General features: G+C 33.5%; 2 protein-coding genes across 3 annotated transcripts; one reads left to right on the top strand and one right to left on the bottom strand.

Annotated features, from left to right (window-relative positions):
• Positions 1 to 347: 347 nt before the first annotated feature.
• On the bottom strand, positions 348 to 4,484 carry LOC125814121 (uncharacterized). The gene is made up of 5 exons (XM_049493573.1): positions 3,278 to 4,484; positions 2,879 to 3,180; positions 1,903 to 2,095; positions 1,600 to 1,751; positions 348 to 1,204 (listed from the first exon to the last, which is right to left on the bottom strand). Exons 1-5 carry the CDS (start codon positions 4,482 to 4,484, stop codon positions 650 to 652), a joined length of 2,409 nt encoding a protein of 802 aa, XP_049349530.1. The 3' UTR covers positions 348 to 649.
• Positions 4,485 to 13,173: 8,689 nt separating this feature from the next.
• Positions 13,174 to 19,510, top strand: LOC125814243 (aspartic proteinase-like protein 1). 2 transcript variants are annotated; one of them, XM_049493705.1, is made up of 10 exons: positions 13,174 to 13,532; positions 14,598 to 14,736; positions 15,547 to 15,788; positions 16,108 to 16,335; positions 16,440 to 16,578; positions 16,720 to 16,784; positions 16,891 to 16,990; positions 18,377 to 18,437; positions 18,536 to 18,607; positions 19,210 to 19,510. In XM_049493705.1, exons 2-10 carry the CDS (start codon positions 14,731 to 14,733, stop codon positions 19,446 to 19,448), a joined length of 1,152 nt encoding a protein of 383 aa, XP_049349662.1. In that variant the 5' UTR covers positions 13,174 to 13,532; positions 14,598 to 14,730; the 3' UTR covers positions 19,449 to 19,510. The 2 variants fall into 2 exon arrangements, with proteins under 2 accessions (XP_049349662.1, XP_049349661.1); XM_049493704.1 differs by having other exon boundaries at positions 15,513 to 15,788.
• Positions 19,511 to 27,023: the final 7,513 nt, after the last annotated feature.

The raw sequence follows: 27,023 nt of genomic DNA, 5'->3' as shown, positions 1-27,023 counted from the left end.
TCACAACTTTTCATTAAAGTCGCAACTTTTTATAAAAGTCACAACTTTTCATAAAAATCGCAACTCATCATTTAAGTCGCAATTTTTCATAAAAGTCACAATTTTTCATAAATGTCACAACTTTTCATGAAAAGAAAGGATAATTTTGGAAATAAATAAATTAAAAGAGAATTCTGATTTGTGGTGGCACCACGTAGGCAGACCTAAGGTTCTCTTTTATATATATATATATATATATATATATATATATATATGATTTCACAGATTTTTGAGTGAGGCCTGAAAACTCAAAAAAAGCAACTGGCTCCATCATCAATGCATCTCTTCGATTTCTTAAAATTTTACAGTAAAGAAAACGATTGGAGATAAATGGCATTTACAGCTTCGGCGCAATTCAACGATGAATCTGGATGAAGAAAGAAGGCAGACTCTGCACATTTTGTTATGTTTCTTCAACCCAAAGTATAATACAGTAGACTTCAACCTTGCAGTAACCATTAACAACGAAAATAGAAAAGAAAGCAAGGTCTTAAGTGAGCCTCAAGACTGCAACTTCTCTGTGAGGGCAAAATTAGCAGTTATCAGCATTACATCGCAACACCTCTCCATATACCATCTATCTAATAAGTCCTTTGTTCACTTAAAAGCTCTAGTTCTCAGCACCTCCTCTACTGGCAAGCTTTTTAGCAACTTCTTCATCAGTCAGCGGTAAATAATAGATACGGGGAGCGGCTTTGGTCTTTCTGAAGATGTCATCCAAAGTAATAACAGGGGGGTCATTTTTATCAGCAACAGGTGGAGCCAACCTCTCTTTCATTGGTGTCGCAGTAGGAGGAGCAGGTGGTGCCTGGCGCGTGAGTGGATGTTCTGACTCAACCTGTTGTTTGCGACCCTGCTGCCAAGCAGGTGGAGCCAACCTCTCTTTTATTGGTAGCGCAGTAGGAGGAGCAGGTGGTGGCTGGCGCGCGAGTGGATGTTCTGACTCAACCTGCTGCCAAGCAGGTGGTGCTTGAACAGAGGATGAAGCTGGAGGCGCTGCAGGACTGCGATTTGTCGCTGGAGTAGCAGGCTCCCGTCCGTCTATCTTGGTTTGCACCTGTTGGGGAGCAACAAAATCTGCAACCAGGAGACGACCTCCTTTTGGTGGCCATTGGAGGTTGTAAACAGCATTTCGGGTCTCTATGGCTTCCTCTACCGAAGAATACTGTTGAGAGAAAATATTCATCAATTTAGTAACCAGAGACACTAAGGAAGCAAAGTAAGACACTTTTCTAACAAATTCAAGACAGCATGCCAAGAAGCCAAGGCATGCAAAGGCCATTGCTATTTGGTTATGCACCTCAGAAGGCCAATGATGCACATTAACATGCTACATTATGACAAATCGACCAGAGGGACTTAGGCCAACTGGCGCAGCATCAAGGTTTCAAATCATGCCCATCCCCATGACAAATGTCCCCAATCCTATCCTTTCCTAAGAGTAGCCAGCCAACTAGGCTCACAGCTTCCTTGCAAATAGTATAATTTAAAATAGAGAAACTCGATGACCATATGGTCTAAGAGGAGTATCAAATGCAGTAGGAGAGAGCAAGATTCTACCGTGACATAGCAATGGGTCTTTATCTGGTCCATCCAGAAACTGCAGACTTCACCAGTTCTTGCAAGGAGCTCTTGCACAGCTTTCAGCGTAAAGGGCCGCAAGAAGTTCTCAATTTTGAGAGAATTAGTGGCTGTTTTGGAAGACTTTGGTACTGAAATATTACCAGAACAAAGGAACCAATTAGTGGCTGTTTTGGAAAACTTTGGTACTGGAATATTACCAGAACAGAGAAACAAATTATTCTTATGCCGCTATTCTTGCATCTGAAACTCATGCAATTTACCAAGAAAACAAATACTCACCAAGGCGCTCCTTGGGTGCATCCTCACTAACTGTAGAGTCGGTCCTGCCAAAGATAGGCTTGACAGGGATGGTCTGAACCAAGTTCTCTGATAATGCAATACTTGAATTTTGTGGCTCAGCAGTATTCAAATTCTCAGTGTTCCATCTGCGCTGCCTTTTTGCAGGCTCTTTACTCCCATCTCCTACTTCATCAACAAATAATTCACCCCCAAGTCAAATATCTTATGAAACCAAATTATAGAACAAGAAAATAATAGATCATTTTTGTTAATTCCCATTATTGCTAAATTATCCAGAGTGAATGTATTCATATCCAGCATTGCAAGACGAATCCAATATCTATCATTGGTGTTAGAAATTTCAATACACTTAACACGCTAATAAGCCCAACTTTAGCTGCAAACCAGTCGTGAGCTTTAACTTTCACAATGGATTCTTGGGCAATTGTGTGGCAATTTCTAGATCATAACTGATAACACCATAAAACATGTGGGTCAATCAGAAGATTTAACATTCATAACTGAACAAACTAATAAACAACATACTTAAAACCCACGTTTGATAACATCTAAAAAGTACACAAATTTTACCATTTAGAGCTTCATCAAATCAATTAAAAGAGTACAAAAGCAACAACTCTAAAATATTTTAATAATAATAATAATATATAGAAGAAGTTGGAAACTAGTTATCCCATGATTAATTATCCTGGGGTTGGTTATCCTGGGATAACTTATCCCATCACTATGGTATAAATGGTGGGATAAGTTATCCCAAATGTCAACCAAACAAGACAACAAACTTTTATCCCAGGACTATATATTCTTATCCATCACTCCAAACGACCCCTATAGAATAGTAGCAGTAATAAAGAAAATGCTATCAATAAACATGTGCAGAGAAGGAGGTAAAGGAGAGATTTTTTTCAAGAAAAAGGGAGGGAAGAGCAAGAATTAAGGAGAAGACATGAGTACCTTGAAACTTTCTCTTCTCTGACAATTCAGGAGACCCATCTTTAGTTTCTTGAGGAGACTCAACCTTCTCAGAAGGATTGTCTTGCTGTGTTGCATCAGAAGAGCCATTTCGTACAACTTTGGGCTCTTTTGTCATTCCCGTAATAGACTCTTCAGTCTTATCATTCTCCTTAGAAATATGATCAAAAGCCACATGCTTTGTCTCTACTACATCCTCCTCCATGGAATCATCAGCTGAAGATTGATCCAAATTTATCTTTTCCATATTCTGATCATCAACTACCTCAGATATCTTGCTCAAAACTGCATGCACATACACAACACACATAAGATCTGGAAGAACCAGCCTTAGGAAGGAAGAGAACAGTCATTTCTTTATTAGAAGGGAGTGTTTCCATACCTTTTCTATCATCATTGGAAGCAGCAATACAATGTTTATCTTTAGCAGATACCTCAACTTTCTTGGGTGACAAACTAGGGTCTATAACATCACCTAAAGTTCTAGCTTTTACAAACTGAACATCTTTTTGCTCACGATTATTCAATGTGTTACTTTCTAAACCATGCTCTACCTTGGTAACAGCAACAGAAACCTGATCTGCAATGGCCTTTTTCATGCTAAATTTCACCTCCGAAGATTTGTCATCAACAGTTTCTCCAACATGACCCTGCATCTCATGTGGCATCTGATCATCCAATGGATAAATGCTACCAACATCTGACAGATCTTTGCTGGATGACTCCTTCTCTTGCCTAACAACTTCAGTTACTAATTTAACATTATCAGCATTCAAATTATCATTTAAATCATTATTTTCATTAATGGGCAAAGTATCAGTAGAAAATGCGTCAGATTTTACTTGAGACCCTAAATCAGGGTTGACCTCATATACCTGAGTGTCTGGATTGGACTTATCATACTCAGCATCCATGCCTGAGAGTTTCAGACCCTCATCCTCCAACTTAATGCTATTGTTTCCCAAGGCATCCTTGGATGTTACTGGGGTTACCTCGGCATCATTCTCTTGTCTCCTAAGGTTATCCTCAAGCACTCCCTCAGAAGATGAAATTCTCATAACTTCAATGTCCTGTACAGTGCCACTGCTCTGAATAGCAGCATACCTAACTCCAGATACCTCATCAACAACATCGTTGTTCAGAGAAGAATCGATAACCTCGTGTTTCTTATCAATTTTGACTTCAACAAATTGATCAGTAGACACAATCTCATTTATAACACTAGTGCTACCAACAGAAGCCTCTGAATGTTCTCTTACTCCAGAAACGTCATCAGTACCCCCAGTTGCAACCTCATCCAAGACTTTGGTGGCATTGGCAGGATCAGTATCACGATCAGAACCCTTAATAACTTTGTTTTGGGGATGCCCCATACTTTTATTATTCCATTCAAGAATATCAGGATTTATTTCAGTACTCTCTTCAACCTCCGGTTCTCCTCTTTCTCTGTGGATAGCATTATTTAATCGATTAACAAGATCATCCTTCAAACCTTTTGTCATTAAGTTCCTCCTCTTAAGCTCTTCCCTTAATGCTGGTACCTTCCATTTATCAATGGGGAGATTATCAAGCACGGGATAGTCCGACATCTTCGCCACCAACTGAAAACCATTTTGACAAACCTGATAGTCAGATAGATATATAGAAACCAGAATAAAAAGAGATCTGAATGGTGCTCAAATCTAGAAAGAGAGAAAATACTCTATGCAGATCTTTTACTTTTTTTTCCTTTAGCAAAGATGAGTAAAGTTCTCACTATCGAAATTTAAACTATACCTGACAGGTATCAAATAAATGCATATTTCTAAAGGACAAGACTTCCTTAATGGTATGTTCTTTATAAATCAAAATATATTCACATATTGCACACCAAGCCGGTGTTAAAACTATTTAATAGGTGTTTGGATGATAGTTGGTTAAAATCGAAAAGAGTATCCGACTTTGAAATTGGAAAAGAGGATTTGAAAGTTTAAGTTGTTTGGACATGAATTTCATTTGGAATAAAAATTAATGAGTTAGTGCAAGACATTATTTCACTAGAAAAAACTCTTCAACAAGTTTTTCAATATTTTACCAAAGTTTTCAAATACCAACAGGCCAACCCACTATTTGCAAACACTGAACTTCAGTAATTGCAAACAAAGAAATACAACATATGGCCAAAAGGGACCTAATAGAATGTAGTTCACTGCTCCACAACAGTCAACTATGTTGTCCTGCCAACTCTTAATAAAAAAAAGGTACACTCTTTTTAACCCAAAAGTACAATCTTAAGCTTATCTCATTTCCTGGTATTTAAAAAAGGCAATCTAGTTACTCAATGCTTACCTCCTCACCTTGCCGCTCTTCTGCATCTTCCAGGTCTGTAATTGCTTATGGCCCTAGTTCTACCTCTATTCAAGTTAATGGAAAATGCTAGAGACCACAGCTGTAAGGCAACGCTAAATGCAACAGAGTACGGTTCGGATCTTCCCAATATTCCTTGAACATGAACACCACCTCATCATTCTCCTCCCAAATTTTCAAATGTAAGAGTCGGTTCATAGGCAATATATAAAGTGAAATGCAACTTCTCTTGGTGTCTTTGTGTTCTCTATCCTACGAATCAGGTGCAAAAACAAAACACTTCTTCAATTACATAGCTCCAAAATATTTAGCTGCTAGGTAGCACAACTATCTTATAGATTGGCCAAGTCAAAATCCACATCCACAAATCCATGGAAGCTGGAAAATTTCCCGTGCATCACAAATGAAGAGGGATTCCAACATAATTACTCTAGATCCCCTTTTCCTCCTTAAACCATGCACCTCACTATCGGTAAAAAATGCATAGTGCAGCCAAATAGCCAATAGAGAAAAAGCTTTGGCAATTTCTCTAAAAGGTTTTACAGTTGTAAGTTTTCATTCCCCACCTTATACCAGTTCTTCTATAGATTACCGTCCCTCCGAAATATCAACCACAACTATCAAGAATCTACCTATCACAAAGGATTGTCCATAATATACTCTCTTCCTATTCATCAGTCCCACATTGGCACATTCCATAAATTTGAGTTATGCATTTACTTCGTAACATGCACCACTTCTTCCATAATGGAAGACACAACACATTTAAGAACAATGTTGGTGTACTCTTTAGAATATGTCTCAACCCAATTAAGTTTGCGTTTGGACATGCGATATTAAGTCATGATTTCAAATAAGTGTTTGTACATCGATTTAGAATCATGATATCGAATTCCAAATTCTCCAAAAAAGCATGATTTGAGATTCCAAATTGCATGTCGAAACAAAACTTCAATTTCATATCATTATGATTCACATCACAATTTCATATCGCATGTCCAAGCGGTCCCTTAGAGTTCTTTTCATAGAGTTTACATTGGATAGGCACAATAGCTGCTGCAACACATTTAATAACAATGTTGATGTACTCTTTCTTACATGTTTTAATCCCTAAAGAGTTCTTTTCATAAATTTCACATTTGATAAGCTCATATGAGATTAGCCAAACTTGCTCATAAATCTAAAGTACCATAGACCTATATCAACCATACCAAATTATTTGATTCTTGAGCAATGTTATAACCTCAAACAATATTAAGTAATATGAACACACAACATACAAACACTATACAGATGACTGTTGACAAACCCATAAGCTAGTTGGATATTATGCATTTCAATCTGTTTATGTACGATATCACAGTTTAGAATTATCAGTTAGAAATTAGCCTAAATAAACAAATTATTAACGCCATCTTTCAGGAAGATTGAAAAACCACTATAAATGCAACAACGTTCAAAGATCTGGCTTTGACTCCTCTGTATAGGCAAACTTTCATGTCGGACAATGTTGGCCATATCTATATTCTATTCTGTCTTCCTAATACTTCAACACCTTAAACTCTCAGATGGTGATCCCCCACTAACCACTACTTAGATTCACATTTGTCTTTCCATTCTGACACAAAAGGAGGACCACCACCTTGTGAGATGAAATATGAACTTGTCATGCAGAGAAAATGCCAATGTGCTTGCAAACATTGAACCTAACATCAAGAAAAATATAGAAGCTACTCCCTCCATTCCGCTTTGCTTTGCACACTTACTATTTGGAGAGTCAAAGATGTTCTTCTTTGACCAAGTTTTTCTTAAATACATTGAGTTGTTGACTATTTTGACTTGTAATACTTTTTTTGTAGTTTTCAAATATGCAAACTTTATTTTCAAGAGCTTTAAAAGTCTCTGTCCGAAATTCATACTGAAAATTAAGTACTTTGACCTTGGTACTCTGAACCATGCCAAACAAAGTGGAACCACAGTAGTAGTAAAGTTTTGCCTTATGTGACATGTTAATTTCTTGTTTTTTTCTTTTAATCATTTTCTAATGTTATTTATTTGTTGTATGCGATTGTATGTTAATCATCGAGCATTTTCCAAGATAATCTTATGCTGTGATCCCCTCATATATAAACATTAACTTTGACCTGGATATCTCTACCTTTATAGTTCTATTAACAAGATTTATCAATCTACAGTGCTTTCTTGATAACCAAATATCTAGGATTAAGAATAAAGAAAAAGCATTATAATGTTTAATCAGTCAATTAGCATTAGTATTTACTGAACAAATACACTCAAGAAATGAAATCCAACATAACACACAATTATCTTTCTGAAAACAAGAAAAAGGACTATCCTGCAGTGGAAGTTAAATCAACTAGAAAATAGAGCTAAAAAACAAAGAAGACAACAACAAACCCCATGTAATCCCACAAGTGCAGCGTAGAATGAAGGCAAACCTTACCCCTACCTTTCGTAAGACAGGGAGGCTGTTTTCGAATTATAAAACAGCAGACGAACCCTGTTCTACTAGTACTAATGAACAAAATGCGAAGGAAACAGTTCCTTTCAACTTTTTCTTCTAGCAAAATTACAAATACGAAATCAAATACTTCATCAATTAAAGGAAAACTTACTGAGACGGAAGATTCTCGCCTGAGAAGGTGATGAAAACCCTAATTCCGGAGCAGAAGAAGAATTATTTCAGTCGAAGAAGGGTTTCATTAGGGTTTTTTCCATTCATCAAAGCAGAAAAAGTGTCAATTCATCCCTTTTTACATTGAGCTCAGCTAGCTACAAGACAAAAGTCTAAACAAATTCTGACAATTTGACAATAGGACTAAAATGAACGAAATTAGAAATTATACCGGACAAAACTGTAACTAAATAAACTTGAACTTTGGAAACTACACTAAAACCTCTCTAAATTAATACATGCAGAACCATCAAATATTATTACTTTGTAGAGGTATTATTTAATCGAAAAGAATTGATCAAGGATGAAATCTCAAAAAATTTGAAAGAACTCACTTGTGAAAAAATTGAGTTCATGATTAATGATCTCGTTACCGCAATAAAATGGACGTTAATAATCTATTGGATGGGTGAAAATAATACATGTTCAGAGCTTAAAACAAATTGTGGATATCATTGAAAAAATAATGTTGATGATAAAGTTGAAGATGATATAATACATTTGGAACCAGTTACGCGTAAGAAAACACTTGCATCTTAAACTCTTCGCAATTTTATGGTGCAATTCGAATAGACAACACCGAAACTTTTGGATGCAATAAGGAAAGTTAGAGATAAGCTTTAACTAGATTTAAATTTTAACAAAAACCTAAACATAATAAAATTATATTTTACTAAATTTTCTTAGATACATTTGTACTTTTAAAGAATTATAAATTTATAATATTAATGGGACCATATATTTATATAGCGGTTTGTTAAAAATATATTATCTTATTGAAATGAGTGGTTTTTACATTTGTCCAAGTTGGGATCGGAAGAAATTATCATCTTAGAGAGATAATTAATTAACCGAGTATTATTTATTGAGGTTTTACTATTTGGGTAAATAGATAATTGACTAAACTAAGAGAAAATGACAAAAATGGTCCATTTTGTTTTATTATGATGGTTCAAAATAGTACCTTGAGTGTACATTTGGAGAATTTACAGAAAAAAGTGATAGTTTGAATAACTATGAAATATGGCGAGAGTTTCTTAAATTCAGTTTGTATTGATGATAAAATAATTTATTATGTATGGCGTATACAACAACAAATGCAAAGTGAATTGATTTATCAGAATAAAATGTTACGTCACTAGTATATAGCAAATTGTTGTGTCATTAATACAAAACAATTTCCAGAAAATGTTGTTTCACTAATACAAAACGAATTTTAGAATTTGTTGTTTGATCAATACAAAGTGAATTTTAAAAAAACTCTAGCTATATTCGATAAATATAGTGTGTACATTTGGTTGGTTAAGTAATTATCCCAAAATATTTTAACAAAAATCTTCATGGGCCAAATTTTTATAAGGTGATATAAATTGGGCTGAATGAGATGAAGTTAGGTTGGATTAGTTTGAAATGTGTTCGACCGAAATAAACTAAATTGGAGTCAAACTCAAGCAAGTTGAATGGTTATATTTTCATGAGCAAATTTTGCAACCTCTGGTTAGTAGGGATATGTGGAAATGATTCAATAAAAAATCGAACAAAAAATATTATTGTATTATAAGAATTGGTTTATCGGATCAGTAATTTATAGATTTTTTTTATTTGAAATATCCGAATCAATTTTGATTTTTAAATTTTAGATAACGATTAAACTAATAACCCAATAAGGTCACTTTTCCTTAATGTTGTATGATACGAATAAATACTCTTTCCTCCTTTTTGTATGTTTTTTTTTTTCTATCTTGTGTTCCCCTAGATTAAAATGATCATTTCACGGTGTGTTTAGTAGGGATAAAAATGTTTTCTAAATTTCTTATATTTTGGCTAGTCAGTATATTTGGAAAATATTTTTTTAGGAAAATAAATTCATTAAAAATGAGAAAAATGACTTCTCTTATTAGAACAGAGAAAACAAGTAGTTGCATAGACGAAATTTCAAGTTTATTGTCTTCTCCACACCCACTCAATCCCCCCAACTCCCACCCTTTAACCATCCCACCCCGTCAGCTCCCACTCCCCACTCCTTAATCCACTCCGTCTTCATAGTACTTTATAAAATAACATATAAATATTCTTGGCATAATATCTCTTTATTTACTCATAAAATACCAAAAAATAAATAAAAAGTCCAGATTTCCGAAGAAACATTTTCCTTCATACCAAATACACCATATAGTTCATTTTTCTTTTCGCTTTTTTCAGGCAATGCATAAGTATGGGTGTACATGATCGGGTTGGTTCGGGTTTTTCAAATATCAAACCAAACCATTTGTGTAAAAAATTTAAATTTATAAACCAAACCAAACTAATAAAATTCAGAATTTTTCAGGTTTTCCAAATACCAAACCAAACCATTGTTTCAAATTTTAAAATTTATAAATCAAACCAAACTAATAAACCTCGAATTTTTTCTGATTTTTGGATTTTTAAAATTTGCATACAAACATATAAGGGAAAAAGGCTTGATATACCCCTCAACTTTGCCATTTGGAGTTGATATGCCCTCGTTATGAAAATGGCTCATATATACCCTTACCGTTATACAAACGGCTCACATATACCCCTACCGTTACAAAATGAGCTCACATATACCCTTCATTTAACAGAAGTGAAAAAGTTAATTTTAAATTTATATTTTTGACTTTTAATTTTCTTAAAAATTATTTAGGGGTATATGATTCTTCTAGCAAAGTTCAAGGTATATTTTAATCTTTTTTATACATAAATTATTTTTTGACTTCTTTTATTATAATTATTTGAGTTTCTTATTTTATTTTATTTTTTTCTTTCATTCCTTAATGTAAAGAAAAAAATTTAAAACTATTTTTTTTGGCTATATTATAATTTTTTTTTGTCTATATTGTAATTTAATTTTTGTATTTGAAGAAAAAAATTTGGTCATCTATAATAAGTTTTACAAGAATATTAGTGAAACATAAAAAAATTTGACCATCAAAATAATAAATCTAAATTAGTTATTGAAACAAAAAAAGAGTTTTAAAAAATATATATGTTTGAGGAGGATTAAATATACTCATATGAGATTATATATATTTTTATATATATATATATATATTTATTTATTTTTTTAAAAAATAATAAAAAATTAACCTGAAATTAATTTTTTTCATTTCTGTTAGAAGAAAAGGGTATATGTGAGCCATTGTATATAAGTAGGGGTATATATGAACCACTTTCATAACGAGGGGTATATCAGCTCTAAATGACAAAGTTGAGGGGTACATCAGACCCTTTTCCCAACATATAATTAACTTGTACTTCAAATATTTCTTTAGTCCAACCAAAATACAATTATCTAAGGTGTTTCTTAAGAAAATAACACAAAATATGAGATGAGTGAAAACACTAAAATATTCAATAAAAACTAATAATGAAATCATCATATAAAACAAAATATTGCAAAGTCATAATGAAAATGATCATAATTTAAAAGTACTAAATCATGCTAAAATAAGTTTAATAAGTATTGGTTACATTACTAAATATTTAAGGAAAATTAAAATTAGATTATGTATTTTAATTGTCTAAACTAATGTAAAATTAAAGAACAAATATTCAATATTATTGTCATTCTTAGTGTTGAATTATTTCTTTTTTGCATTAGTATTAATTTGATTTTGATATAAGTTTTATTATAATTATCAACATTTATGAACTATAATCTTTATTGGATCATTCCGAATTCTAAGTTTTAAACTTGAAATAATATATTAAAAAATAAAAACTATGAAATAGTATAAGAAATATTTTAAAATTATATCAATGTAAATATTTTTATGTATAAAATAAAATTTTAAAATTACATATATAATGTCGGGTTGGTTTGGTCTCGGTTTGGTTTTTTTTAGTTAAAACCAAACCAACCCAAATATAGTCGGAATTTTGTTTTCAATATCAAACCAAGTCAAACCAAACTACTAGTCGGGTTTTTTATTTGATTTGACTCGATTTGCGATTTGATTCGATTTTCGGTTTTCGATTTAATTTTGTACACCCCTATTCATAAGTAAAGGAAACTGCTTCAAGCAACTACTATCTAATGAAAAGAGAACGAAAAATAAATTTGGAAGAATATTTTTTATCGATTTAATCAAAATTGAATGAATCATTAATTCATAAATTGCAAATCAAAAATTGATAATAAATATTTTGAACAAAGAAGTATGGATAGATATTCTTCGACCTTCGGACTGAAATTTTGTAAACAACAGTAACTAAATCATGAATGTTACGGGATTACAACCCCATGTACTTTTTGACCATAGTTATTTTTTTTTAAATTACATGCATATTAATCATTATTATTTGTTCATAGGATTCTTATGGGCATGTTAGAATCTCTGTCACCTTTCTTCATTCTGCCATCAATAAAAGTCACTTAAGTGAAAAGGTCCATTATAAAGTCTTGAGAATAAATATATAATTAAACATGTGTATATAATGCCGAAAGTGCACCTACGTAAACTCAACAACATAGTTTTTTCTTTGATATCTATATTAGAATTGGACTAATTTAAATTCAAATTGAATTGAATTTCATTCGAGAGATAGTGCTCCTTACTAAGATTAATTTTATATTCAAAGCTCGAATCTGAAATCTCTAATTTAGAAAAAAACAATCTCATTCATTTGGAATGGATCATTTGATAGTCAATCAACACAATCAAATTTAAGAAGGTTCAATGTATGATAGCTCCTTAAATTACATATTGTTTAATGATTAAATTATTACATACTTTAATTAAACATCTAAATATATAATAAACTATTTTTTATTAAACCATCAATCTCTAAATTTGAAATTTATTTTATGCTATTTTTCAAATACCAATCAAATAGTTTATTTTTAATAAACATAATTTTTTTTCCTACCAAACACACCTAGTTATTACCATGATGTATGGTAAAATAAATAATTTTTTTTTTTCATTAGGGATCTCAAATTCTAGTTTAGAAATGAATAGTTGATATGAATAATGAGTTCATATCTATTTAAACTATGATCAATATTTTAAGATATATATTTTTTCTAGTGTAATAAAATTTAAAGAGTGGTATTTGTCTTTTTCTTTTTCACCGAAGAGTGGTGCTTGTCAGAAAAAGAAAAGAAAAAAGTAAAATCTAGACTGGCGATATGACTTTTCCCGTCAATGAACAGTGAACACTCCCCCGTTAGTCCCCAGTTTTCTTACTTGAAAAAACAAAAAAAGCCTCGGATTCTCTATTTCTCTTCACACCTAACAAAAATCTCTACCCTCTAGGGCTTTGCTTCAATGGCGATTTCTCTTACGGCAGTTGTACTACTGACGATGGCGGTGTTGATGCTTTCCGTTGAGCTTGCCGCCGGATATACATTCTCGTCGAGGTTGATTCACGGGTTCTCAGATGAAGCGGTGTCGTTTTGGGCATCTAAAGGGAAGAGTATGACGTGGCCGAACCGCGAGAGTGTGGAGCATATGAGGTTGCTACTTAGTAATGATTGGAAGCGACAGAGACTGAAGCTTGGTTCGCAGAAGCAGCTTTTGTTTCCATCTGAAGGAAGTGAAACGCATTTCTATGGAAATGACTTGAGTTAGTTAGTAATACTGCTTAATACTATCAGTTTAAGAGATTTATTAGAAATTGAAGCTTATAATGCGCAATGCTGTAGTGGATTTTGAGTTTTTTATTTTTTGTTCTTTGAATTACTGTTGCATAAGGAGTCAATTATTTTTGCTTATGATATTCAAGTTTTAGTTGAAAAAGCATAAGATAAGTGACCTCATAGTTGCTGTCCTCCAGTGGGGCTTTGGTACTCCCTCTTAGATATGTGAAAGAAATGAGCTACTAAAATCATCCAACTTTTTCCCCAACTGAGCAATGAGTTGAATTGTTTTTGGAAGTTAAAATCTTGGTGTTGTTGCCTCCTTGAATAAATACTCTTCTAGATTGTCCATGGTTGAAATATTGAAATGATACAAGTTGGCCACATGTTTTTCTCCATGCCGTTAAGCCATTTTCTTGACAAGTGTCAAGCCTCATAGTTATTCGTCTTTAGAAATCTTGAAGAGATCTCCTTTCCCCTTTTATTTTAGTAGTTGGCTCTTCATTTAGAAAATTAAAAAAATCCTAAGCCCCTATATGCTGGGAACAAGAAAAAGTTATGTTGAAAAATAAGAATAAGAATGCTAAGCTCTTTAACAATATTAGTATATGAACACGGCAGTTCCACCTTTCTTGACAGGTCATCTTTTCGAACATGCCCCTTAGTATGGAGCTCGGGGATTTTAGATTCATGTGATGGTGGGTGATTATGTTCCCTTGTCTCCCCTAGAGGAGAGGAGTGGAAGTGTTGGAGAGTTCGTTTCATCTTTCCTTGACGAAATGGATGTTGTAGGAGAGGTTGGAAGGGGGGATTTTGCTAATGATGGTTTGTTTGTGCACAAGGAAGGTCTTTTCCTTTCTCTTTCCATTGCTTGACTATGTTTGCTTTGCAAGGAAGGGAAGCTCAACCAAAAATCCAAAACCTTTGACAATTCAAATAGTGATAGTATTGAATATTGCATCAAATATTTTGTCGAGATCTTTGCCGAGTAAAAGAATTCTTTTTTTCTCAAGTTCTAATCAACTGTCTTGATTGTTCTGGATTACTATTATTCAGGCTGCATTATGTGTGGATTGACATAGGGACACCAAATGCATCATTTCTTGTCGCCTTGGATGCTGGAAGTGATCTGCTCTGGCTCCCTTGCAATTGTGTACAATGCGCTCCATTGTCTTCAAGCAACTACTCAATGTTGGTAGGTTGCTAATGTTAAATGTTGCATTTGACTGTTTTATTCTTATTGGTAATATTTGACCTTTCTTTTGTTTCAAAACACAAGTGTGGTTTTGAAACTACCATCAACTTAATTCCAAGGGCGAAGTCACCTTCACTTACAGTGGGACGGCTGGGACCACTAAAATATTATAGCATGCTTAATTTAATTTGAGGTAGTTACTCTAAAGGAAGATATATAAACATATAAACTCTTACAACATCAATTGTGCTCTGCAATTTTTCTGTCCAAGTTAAAGCTACTTGTGCGTTTGATGCTTTGTGCAACCTCAAAGTCCAAGCTTCTGCGGTCTTAACTCTTCAAGTTACTGCTATACCCTGATATATTATCTTGGAACCTCAACATTTTCTTTCTGAAAGGCATTGATTTTCATTTAAAGATATGCCAACTAGTAAAAGGTTTAATGATTTTAGATTTTGTTGCATCTCGCAGCTTCCTCTGTCAGTCATTTTCTGTTTAAGTAAAACATTTTTATTTTAAGATATGGAGGATTCAAGGTGTAGAAAATTAGTTTTTTCCTACTTCAAATTCTTGGACTGATTTGGGGATGTACATTTTGGCTGGTTCATCTCTTACTGAACAAATAGAAAAGCCATTTTTACTTTTCTTTTATAGCTATTAAAACTCATTATTCAGTTGAGCTAATTAATCTCTTATCAGTGAAGTATTTAAAAGTGACAGTGTATCTCATCATGTGAACAGTTTTAGCAGTTAATTCTCCAATGATTGATTGGCAGGTGCTCCCTTGTATTTGGGGCATCTATTATGCAGGATAAAGATCTGAATGAGTATAGCCCAGCACGATCAAGCAGTAGCAAGCATCTATCTTGCAGCCATCAATTATGTGAACTGGGTCCTAACTGCCGGAGTCCAAAGGAACACTGCCCTTATACTGTTAACTACTATTCTGAAAATACATCAAGTTCGGGTTTTCTTTTTGAGGACCAATTGCATTTGACTTCAGTTGGTGGACATGAACATCAAGGTTCTGTGCTAGCTCCTATTGTTATAGGGTATGTTTTTTTTTTCTTTTCCAGTTCTGTATTATTGTAAGTAGGATCAGCTCAATGGCTTTGTGACAAAAGAAGACTTGATAGACCTACTTTATGAATTCCATTACGAGCGAGTTTGTAGGTGCCTTAGCCGAATGTAACAAAGGATTCTCCAATGAGAAGATTTGACCCTTGAACCTTGACACCTTTTATAGCTGTCTCAGATGTGACTGTTTATTTTTGGCAATATGATTAGTCGCCTAGCTGCTAGTTGTCAAGTTACAGTATTTACCAGTTGGTTGATGAATGTGGTTTTCTTTTACCTAATAACTAATTGCAGCTGTGGTAGCAAACAAAGTGGCAATTATTTGAGTGGAGCTGCTCCAGATGGGGTGATGGGATTAGGGCCAGGAGAAATTTCTGTTCCAAGTTTGCTGGCGAAGTCTGGATTTGTTCCACACTCATTCTCATTGTGTTTTGGAAAGAGCAATTCTGGCACAATTTTCTTTGGTGATAAAGGGCCTGAAAATCAAAGACGAAGTTCATTTGTCTCTTTGGATGGAAATTAGTATGTATCTCCTCTATTTTTTTGTGCTATGTTTAGTTTGATAGACAAATTAAACAACTTCATTTGCACATTTATCTTACGTTCCTACTCGTAATTTTTACCAGCAATACCTATGTTGTTGAAGTTCAACATTATTGTGTTGGGGGTACCTGTCCAAAGCAGAGTGGATTTCATGCCTTAGTTGATAGTGGGTCTTCCTTCACTTTTCTCCCTTCTGAAATCTTTACAAAAGTAGTGACTGAGGTACAAATATCATTTTTTCTCTTGTCCTTGCTATTCCCTTTTTCCCTCTCTTGGTTTCACAAGTTACTCTTCTGCTTAGATTTAGAATGCACATGCAGTTTTTTGCTGTACCTGAGCTATTTCCTATTTTTTCTCTTCTAGCTTGAAGAGCAAATGAACGCTACAAGGTTAGCTATCGAAGATTTTCCTTGCTGCTATAAGGCTAGGTAAAGTCTGCTCTCGTGAAAATGCTGTTTTTTGTTTTATTTACTTGTAAATTATTCTCCATTCTTTCTCAAAAAAAATTATTCTCCATATGCTCTTTTTATGCAGTTCACAAGGTTTACTGAATATTCCTAGCATGAAACTTTTGTTAGCTGCTAATCAGAGCTTTGTAATTCAGAACCCCATGTTTACCATCTCCAGTGGTCAGGTCAGTATCTGAATCTCTTTGCTTTGTCATCATCCTGCAAATTAATCTTTTTTCTTGAGGCATGGAAGATTTAGCTGCAAGATTTTTTTCTTTGAATGAGCTGGTAACATGCGATGCTTATATATGCAAACTCACTTGCATTTATATGAAGAAGTTAGTGCACCCAAAATGCAGAAACTGACGCAGGTCTTAATCTGGAATTAATACTATCTGTACCTTTATCTATCAATTTGAGTACTTCCTATTTTTCTTTTTCAGGAAAAAAAGTACTCCCTATTTTTCATTTTGTGTCTGGTAGCTAACTAGCTTTAGAGCTTTTAATAGTTGTTAGATATCATTGTTACTATTATTTTGGATTTGGAATTTCTCTAAAATCTAAGTACTTGTGAAATTGAATCCAGCTCTTCACCAAGAAACTTTTGGTAGAGATGCTCGAAGCATATCACTTAAGGAGAACGAGAGTCGCTGCAAGAAAGGATCCAAAGTTTGCTATGAGTGATGGTGAACAGATAGGCCATGGGGCTAATTAGTGCCATGACACCTAAAGTTTAAGAAAATTTCTGCTGGTACTTGGGAAATTTTTGATAGTGTAAATTAGCTCTATAAGATTTTGTATGTGGCTTCTGTGATAGGTTTACTGTAGAACTGCAATCCTTCCAAAAATTTCTTCTGTGTCCATCCCAGCTTGTTAGTTCTCATCATCTCTCCCTATGAAGTTAGTTCTCTAAAAATTCTACTCCCCCTATTTCAATTTGTTTGTCTTGCTTTCCTTTTTAGTCTGTTTCAAAAAGAATGCCTCTTTCCTAATTTGACAACTCAGTAATGAGTAACTTCAACATCCTACCTGGCGTGTTTAAGACCAGCATAATGAAGTGAATTTTGATGCATTAAACATATCTTTAGTTTAAGACCACAAGATTTAATAGTCTTCTTTACTTAAACTCTGTGCCAAGTCAAACTAAGACAAGCAAATTGAAACAGAGGGAATATTAGTTTTGTCAACAATAGAAAATATATTTATTAGTTTTGTCGTAGTGGACTGTCTACAAAGTCAATTTGTTTGGTCCCATTCATTAGTTATTAAAGTTGTAGCATGTTGTTTTGCAAACTTCTGGAGTAAAATGCTCTCTATGTGCAAAGATGAATGATGGATAAATGCCCTTGTACTTGGCCTATGTTCGTTTTGGTTTTACTGCTGTCAATATACATGTTACCCTGCTGCCTTTGCATGCTTATACAAGATCTTTTCAATTCCTTTATGACAAAGCAAGTATGGTTTTCTCCATAGGTTTTCCAGTGTATGATCTCAAGTTCATTGTGCCCTCTCATGGACTTTGTTTTGCAGTCCTGATAGTGATGGTTTCTTATTGGAGGTATTTTGTGCAGGGCGATAACTTTTATTGCGTGGGTCTCCTACCTATTGAAGGAATGATTGGTATTATTGGACGTAAGTTGATATGTAATTTCAAACTCATTTAAGGTGCACATACATGCATGTTGACCATTGGATGTTCCATGCAATTTCATTTGAGTTATGCTGTGCAGAGAACTTTATGGAGGGATATCACTTGGTGTTTGATTGGGAAAACATGAAGTTGGGTTGGTCTCGCTCCAAGTGTAAGCTCATTGTGCATATTTAGTTTAAATTGAACTAGTTTTGTTTTTTTGTTGCTGGTTTAAAAGGGAAAGACGAAAAACGAGTTTTGTGATATATGGGAGATAATTGGATTTGATAGGTATTTCCTTGATGTTCCAGTTTAGAGTTTTAGATTGTATCACGCGGGTTATTTATACGGTCCTGAAGTTGGTAATTCTTATGTTGTTCTTTGAGCGGATTCATGCAGACAACACCTTTGCTCATTTTTTGACTTGTATCTGCCGGTTAATCCTAGTAAAACCTACTTTTGTGAAGTTTGGCACATATAAATGTTTCACTAAATTCGGCCCTTCAATTAATTGTCTATTGAGTTATAATTGGCATATTAACAATGATATTTATGAAAACCATAGTAAACTTGTAGTAATTAGCATAATAACTATCATGGCTAGTGCCTGCCTCATGGTAATGGCTTTCCTACAAGAGTCTTAAAAGCATGGATAATTTCAAAAATTCATGCAATAACCCAATTGAAGTACATATGTTCTTCTGTAGTAGCATGTAGAATTCTGTTATATAATTTTGTGTGCTTAATTCACGAATTCATCTTTTACATCTTCAGGTCAAGACATAGGCGGGACAGCAAAGGTATCACCAACACCACCTCCGAGTGGTTTGACATCAAATCCGCTGCCAACAACTGAGCAACAAAGAAACCCGGGTGGACATGCAGTTGCACCAGCCATTGCTGGTAAAGCTACCCCTAAACCATCGGCAGCATCACTCCTTGCAGTTTCATGGCGTTACACTATGAGTTCTCTTCTATTTTCATTGGTTGTATGGTTGCTTTATCTGATATAACATTTGTAATTATGTACGTATATGTAAATTCTCATTTCTTCAATCAGATCCTTTTCTCACAAATCATGCAGTCTAGTCAGTTAATTTCATTTTTTTTGTTTCTTTCCTCATATCTATAGCTCTTTCTATGTCATTTTGGTGTTCATTTATTTCCTGGGGATTCAGTCATTCAGTATTGTTAGAATAGGAATAGGTTTATAAAATCCTATTAAAATAGAAATATGTTTATACAATCCTATTAGAATAGGAATAGGTTTATACAATCCTATTAGAATAGGAATAATAATAGAAATAGAAATAGGAATACTAAATAGTATCCTACTTGGTAAAGGATTGTATTCTAGGGTCTATAAATAGGGTCTTTATGTAATAATGTTAACAACACAACAATTCAATAATATTCTTCTCATATATTTTTCACATGGTATCAGAGCCTCTACGATCTTGGTAGAAAATCTAAGAGCTTCCGCTGCCGGCGGGCGGCTATTACTCATATATGCCGCCCGTCTGGCCAACAATTATGTTAGCAAAAGTTGGGTCACCGTGTATCTTTCTGGTGACTATTTTCTCACATCTAATTTGTATAGCACCGTGCCATCATTCCAGTGACTACTTTCTTATATTTAATTTGTGTAGCACCGTGCCATCATTCCGGTGACTACTTTTTCATATTTAATTTTTGTAGCACCATGTCATCATTTCGGTGACTACTTTTTCATATTTAATTTGTGTAGCACTATGCCATCATTCCAGTGACTACTTTTTCATATATAATTTGTGTAGCATCGTGACATCCTTCCGGTGACTACCTTTTTTTTTGCATATCTGATTTGCGTAGCACCGTGCATCTCTCCGGACTACTTTTCATATTTAATTTGTGTAGTACCGTGGATTTTTCCAAACTATTTTCTCATATCTGAGTTGCATAGCATCATGTGTCTTTTCAGTGACTCCTCAGATTTGATTTGCATAGTTTCATTCGTCTTTCTGGTGACTCCTCAAATCTGATTTGCGTAGGGTTGTGCCATCATTCCAACTCTACCCGTATAATTTTTCTTTTTCAGCAGGGTCGTGCCATCATTCCGACTCTACCCATATTATTTCTCTTTTTCAATAGGGTTGTTCCATCAATTCGAACTATCCTATATTATTTCTATTTTCTAGTTGGGTTGTGACATCATTCTGACCCTACCCATATAATTTTATTTCTTAGATTGTGACCACTTTTAGCCATCAAATCTAATACTCCGACATATGAGCATGTTCTGGCCAGTTTTTCGATGACTTGTTTGATATCGACTCGTCTATTGATTTCAACATGATCCATATATTTTATACTAGATTTTGAGCACTTACAACGACCGTTGCATTGTGAAGAAGTCTATATGGAGCAACCACCTAATTTTGTTGCTCAGTGGGAGTTTAGTAGCCTTGTATGTTGATTAGGTAAGTCACTCTATGGTCTGAAACAGTCCTTGCAAGCTTGGCTTGGGAAGTTCCAATACTGTAATTTTATCACTCAGTGTTTTATCAAATTCAGTATTTCATGAGAAGACCAAGCACATTGAGATTGATTATCAATTTTGTGAAGTCGAGTGATCAACTTGCAGATATCTCACCAAGCCCCTCATCAGTCCTCGTGTTAATTACATTTGTAACAAGCTAAGTACATGAATTGTATGCACTAGCTTGAGGGGGAGTGTTAGAATAGGAATAAGTTTATACAATCCTATTAAAATAGGAATATGTTTATACAATCCTATTAGAATAGGAATAGGTTTATACAATCCTATTAGAATAGGAATAGTAATAGAAATAGAAATAGGAATACTAAATAGTATCCTACTTGGTAAAGGATTGTATTCTAGGGTCTATAAATAGGGTCTTTATGTAATAATGTTAACAACACAACAATTCAATAATATTCTTCTCATATATTTCTCACAAGTATCATGATTGATGCATGATGGGACACAAAGTTGTGATTTGACTTGCAATAATTCACGAGCGGCATAATATATAAATATGCCCTTTAAGTTGGCCTTATTTCACATTTACGTCCTTCAACTTTGGGTGTGCACAAGCAGACACTCAAACTTGTATAAAATTGTACAAATAGACGTGGCATCCTACGTGGCATCCTACATGGCAATTTGCATCCTACGTGGTGTCCTATGTGTTTTATGCCACATAAGACTCATGTGTCTACTTATTCAGCTTTATACAAGTTTGAGTGTCTATTTGTGCAGATCAAAAGTTGAAGGGCATAAATATAAAATGAGGTGAAGTTAAAGGGTACATTTATGTATTATGCCATTCACGAGCAGGGTTCTTTTATAGACGTAATCAATTTGAGTAGTAGTAAACTATCATTCCCGACACCAATGATAGTGTTTTTTAGGAATACTTATCATACACAAGTTACACGAGGAGTCTGACTGAAAAAATCATTGATTGGGGTGGTTCCATATCTGTTGAACTGAAAGTATGATGTGAAATGTTAAATACACAGAATTTGGACCTTACACTTGTTCATTTAAGTGCTGCATCTTTCTGCCAAAGACGACAAAGGCAACTCAGAACTCAAAAGCCTAGTCATTGTACAAAAATAAGACAAGCTGATACCCATTTATTTTCTGCTACAGTTTTTAGAGAAAATTCTTGTCTATTGTTGATCATGCTCACTATTAACTAGACATGCTCGGGCAGCTGTTGTGATCTGCTCTATATTTAGCCTAAATACTGACTATGGAAGAAATATGGTTCATGAGGATTCATATAATCGACCCTAACTGGCCGGGTGGGGGGGGGGGATTAAGATATAGTTGTTATTGACTACAGAAGAAGCTGATTGATTAGATTGTATAAGAATAGTATTGAATATGATGTATTAGTAATGCTGATACTATTTCTTATTCCCCGTTTAGTTTGTTACGTTAAGGGCAATTCTTGTATATTTGTGGATTAAAGAGGTTCCATTGGTAAACTAGTACATCCTTTTTCTGCTATGGAGAATCATGAGGGATATGTTAGGACAATGATCAACTTTTGCATGTGGATACTTTCATGTCCAAGTGTAATACTCCTGGACTTGTTGTTGGGGTAGGGGTGATCAGTTTTGGCCTTTGAAGAGTTTGAAAGAGAAGAATGATTGGTCTTTGATAGAATAGAAGTTTGCTCCTTGAGTAATGCATGGTGGGGGTGGAAATTGACTCCTAATTAATACATAGTGGAGTGAAGATTATTACTTATTAGGTGGGCTATATTTCTAATCTCCTTCACAAAAATTGGCTAGTGTAGTCATTGTACATGTTTACGCCTCATTTCACTATGTAATAGGTGTATTAGTAGGGTCGAAGCTGGAAAACAAAGTATGGATTTGGTCGAAGCCAGTAACTTGTAATCCTTTTATATGTGGATATATATAACTTAAATCACGCAAATAAATACGTTGATAAGGCTAAAGAAAAGTAGATAATTAGAGGTTGATAATGACAAATGAGCAATTAAGTAATGAATAGCTTAACTTTAGACAATGCCATTATTAATGATATTTGGAGACGTACCCTTTAGGTGTCATCTAACCTGGGGTTCTCCTTTTCAACGCTATGAATTATGAAAATGACCGTAGAATAACGTCGTGGAATGTATCTTTCATTTTTAAACACCCAAACTTGATTACCTCAAAAATTCAATTTATATAATTTTTTCATACTATGAAATTATTTATTTGGTATGATGATAATAGTTAAAGAATGTTAAAAAAGTTTCACTTTAGTGGTTAATGAGATGAGTGAACTCCTGATAAGGTTTGAACAATCCTAATAAAAAAGGATGAATTTACGTACAATATTCTATGGTTATATGTCACAAGTATCGAATAATTATCCTTGAGTATATATCAGATTAATCATTTTAATAATGATTTCAATGTTCTGTTACGTAATAATAATGCAATAAAAAGATGAACTTAGCTTTCTAAACTCCAAATTATATCAAATATTGTTAAATTAAAGGGAACAAGGGTGAATTAGGTGACACAAGTCATCCTTTAATTAGTATTATGATTAATTAATTAATTAATTAGTAGTACATGTTAATAAGAGCTTGGAATTGCAATTACCTACCCATTGCGGCTCAACGCCACAATTTTGCTTTCTCTCACACCTTTCCCGTTTTCATTGGTCCTCCGATTTTAGAAGGAAAAGGAAATGAACAAAAGACAAAAAAACTTAGCAATATTATCTGTTTTATATTGGGCTAAAAATAAAAAAACAATCATCATAAAGCCTTTGAGAGATTCAGGATTAGGAGTCGAGTCTTGGGTTAAGGTCGGATACCGAATCTTGAGCAGAAGTCAAAAGTCAAGTTTTGAGTCGAGTTAAAATTGGAAGTTGGGTACATAGTGAGGTCAGATATCGAGTTAGGGTTAGAGTTAAGAGTCAAGACCTAGAGCATTGGGGATCGAGAGATGAATTCTGAATCAAGGACGAAAATCAGGTTTCGAGTTAGGGTTGAGAGCTGGGTCTCTAGTCAGATCGGGAGACGTGTCTCGAGTTGAGGTAATAATTGGGGAATGAGTCAAGGTTGGATTCCGAATCTCAAGTTGGGTTAAGAATTGAGAGTTGAGTTTTGTGTTAGGCTCGATATTCATGTCTCAAATTGAGGTTGAAGTCGGGAGTCAGATTTCAGGTTTCAAATCTGAATCGAGAGTCACATATCAAGTAGGAATTGAGGTCGGGAGTCAAATTTCAGGTTGAAGTTTAAAGAAGGTTCCCGGGTCGGAGCCAAGAGTCGAGCTCCTAGATTGGGGCCGGGACCCGACTCTTGAACAATGTACACTTTAAGGTATAATTTGGTTAAAAATTTGTTTATATCTCAAAATTATAACTACAAATATAATCATGAAATGATAACCATGATAAATAATCGCACCTTCAATCTCATGATTATAATATAAAATTTGAATCCCATGATAAATAGTAATTCCACCTCTATATAAAATAAATTATCTCATAATTATCATATAAATTTATTTTGATTTTACCTAATACCTTCAATTAAACACAACAAAAATTTAAACCCAAATTTTGAATTGAAAAATCCACTTAATTTCTCCAACCAACTCCCCTACCTAACTATGCATTACTTTTTTTTCCTCTTAATTTTTAAATATGAGACTTTATTAGCACGTACAACGCTTTTGCCTCGAAATATAATGAAGATTAAAAACGTACGTTATCTATTCGTTATGCTAAGGATCTTTTGGGCGGTGCCATTTATTTTTTGTTCTTTGAATAATACACCATTTTTTCTAGTCTTTGGTCAAGCACAACAAGAAATTACGTATACATTACTGTACTAATTAAAGAAGTGGACTGTCAGTTAGTTCTTATTAAGTTCCTTAAACTGTGGAAAAACTGTAACATTTGTGTTCAACTACTTTCAAGGAATTAAATATTATTTCCTTCGTTTCATTTTATGTGAGATAGTTTAACTTGACATTAAGTTTAAGAAATAAATGAAGACTTTTAAACCTTGTGGTGAAAAATGAATGATTTAGAATTTTTTGTGGCTGTAAATCGTTTCATTAAAGGTAAAATAAACATTTTAAAGTTAAATAATTACTCCCTTCGTTTAAAAAAGAGTGACCTCATTTCATTTTTAGTCTGTTTAAAAAAGAATGACCCATTTCCTTTTTTTGCAACACTTTAACTTTCTACATGACACGTTTAAGGTCATAAGATTAAATGATATTTTTGTACATTTGACATAACTTTAATTTAGAACCACAAGATTTAAAAGTTTTTTTTTTCTTAAACTCCGTTTCAAGTCAAACTAGGACATTCTTTTTGAAATAGATGAAGTACTTAATATAGAAATGTGTTATTCTTTTTTAAACTAACTAAAAAAAGAAAGTAAGTCATATAAATTGAGACAGAGGAAGTAGTTTCTTGTAGATAATAGATAGAATTAATTTTTATAGTACTCAACTCTCACTTATTTGAGACGGAAGAAAGTAATAGTTATTGACTTATTGTATATTAGAAAGGCTCTAAACGATCAAAATCATATCTAATGTTGCTCAAACTCTCAATATAACTCAAAAAGTATGGACAATTTAAACAAATTACCCCCTCATTTATGTTTTTATAACCAATTTGTTGGTTATAATTAATTAATTTTCATCCACCCCCCTCTGTTTGCCACACCAATTTGTGGCGTTATCTAATGTAAACAAATCTATTTTTCCACAGTACCACCGCCCAATTCTATCCTAAAAATCAATCAAAACAAATTCAATGCATGACAAACTGACTTAACTACCTGTTTATTTCTTGACTACACGTGTACAAATATCTACCCTTAGATTTCCCTCGTTGCCACGTGTCATTATGATCTCTTCCAACGTGGCAGCTATCAAAATCCATGACAAATTATAAAATAAAATCCATTTTTGCCCCAATTCCCTATTATTTCTTTATTTGATATAATAATATAAAGTGTGGACAATCTTTGGGAAGGTCCCTTTCTATAAACATGAATCGCCCAAAACTTTACTGTATAATAATATAAAGTGTGATAATTTCTCTTTATTGAGACAAAATAAGATGAAAATATATCTTTTCTTTGTACGATGATGTGTGCAAAGATCTCTAGTTCATCTTGTTGGATCATAAACTCCGAAAAGATTTTGTATGTGTAATATTATTTAAATTTAATCAGAGCTTCAATATAGACTCCGAACACTAATTGCAATATTGTATCATTAAGTATAATACATGTATATTAACTAGTGAGTATAAATGATTTGACCGAGCAATTAAATGTATAGTATCGCCCAGAAATAACAAGTTTGCAATATAAAGGTAACTTCTAATAACGGGAAAGTTAAATTGTTTTTTCGCAAAATAAATAGATAAATTTAATTATTTTTTTCAAAAAACGTACAAAATTTTAAAGTAAACAAGTAAAAACGTATGAATAGACAACAATATCTTATTACACTGATTAGTGATTAAGAGGCCACGCATTTAAAAGTAGTTTTGTGGTGTATAAATAATTTCAAGCAAAGAATACCCTCAACTATAGAGACATCAAGAGAAGCTTCTTCCAGGTTCTAGCTGATCCCCACTCACAAATAATTGCATTTCTTATTGTTACCAATATAACATATATACTCCTATTAAATTATACACATTGTCAGTATAAAGAAAAATTTATATTATTGATCACTCAACAATATAAAATATTATTGATCACTCAATAATATAAAATTTGTGATCATAAAATTAAGGTAAATTACTTGTTATAATATGTAAACATGATTTGTTTGTGTAAAAAATTCTTATACCGGTGACATACATTGTCATACCTTCTTCCTTTTTGTAATTTATGGCAATATATTACTATTTTTTTTTCCATATTTTTCTTCTATAAATACAAGTTTCAAATCATTCATCCACATTATTTTTAAAAACAGAATTAAACGCTCTTTTGGTCTTGTCACTTGTCACTAATAAATATTTTCTTCTTGTTGTCTCTTTCACCTGATTAACTACTACTACTATATAT

This window comes from Solanum verrucosum, unplaced genomic scaffold (assembly GCF_900185275.1).
Source record: "Solanum verrucosum unplaced genomic scaffold, falcon-dt-bn FXZP01000230.1, whole genome shotgun sequence".
Lineage (NCBI taxonomy): Eukaryota > Viridiplantae > Streptophyta > Magnoliopsida > Solanales > Solanaceae > Solanum > Solanum verrucosum.
The sequence above is the reverse complement of the archived record's forward strand: the minus strand, read 5'-3'. Positions and strand labels throughout refer to the sequence as shown.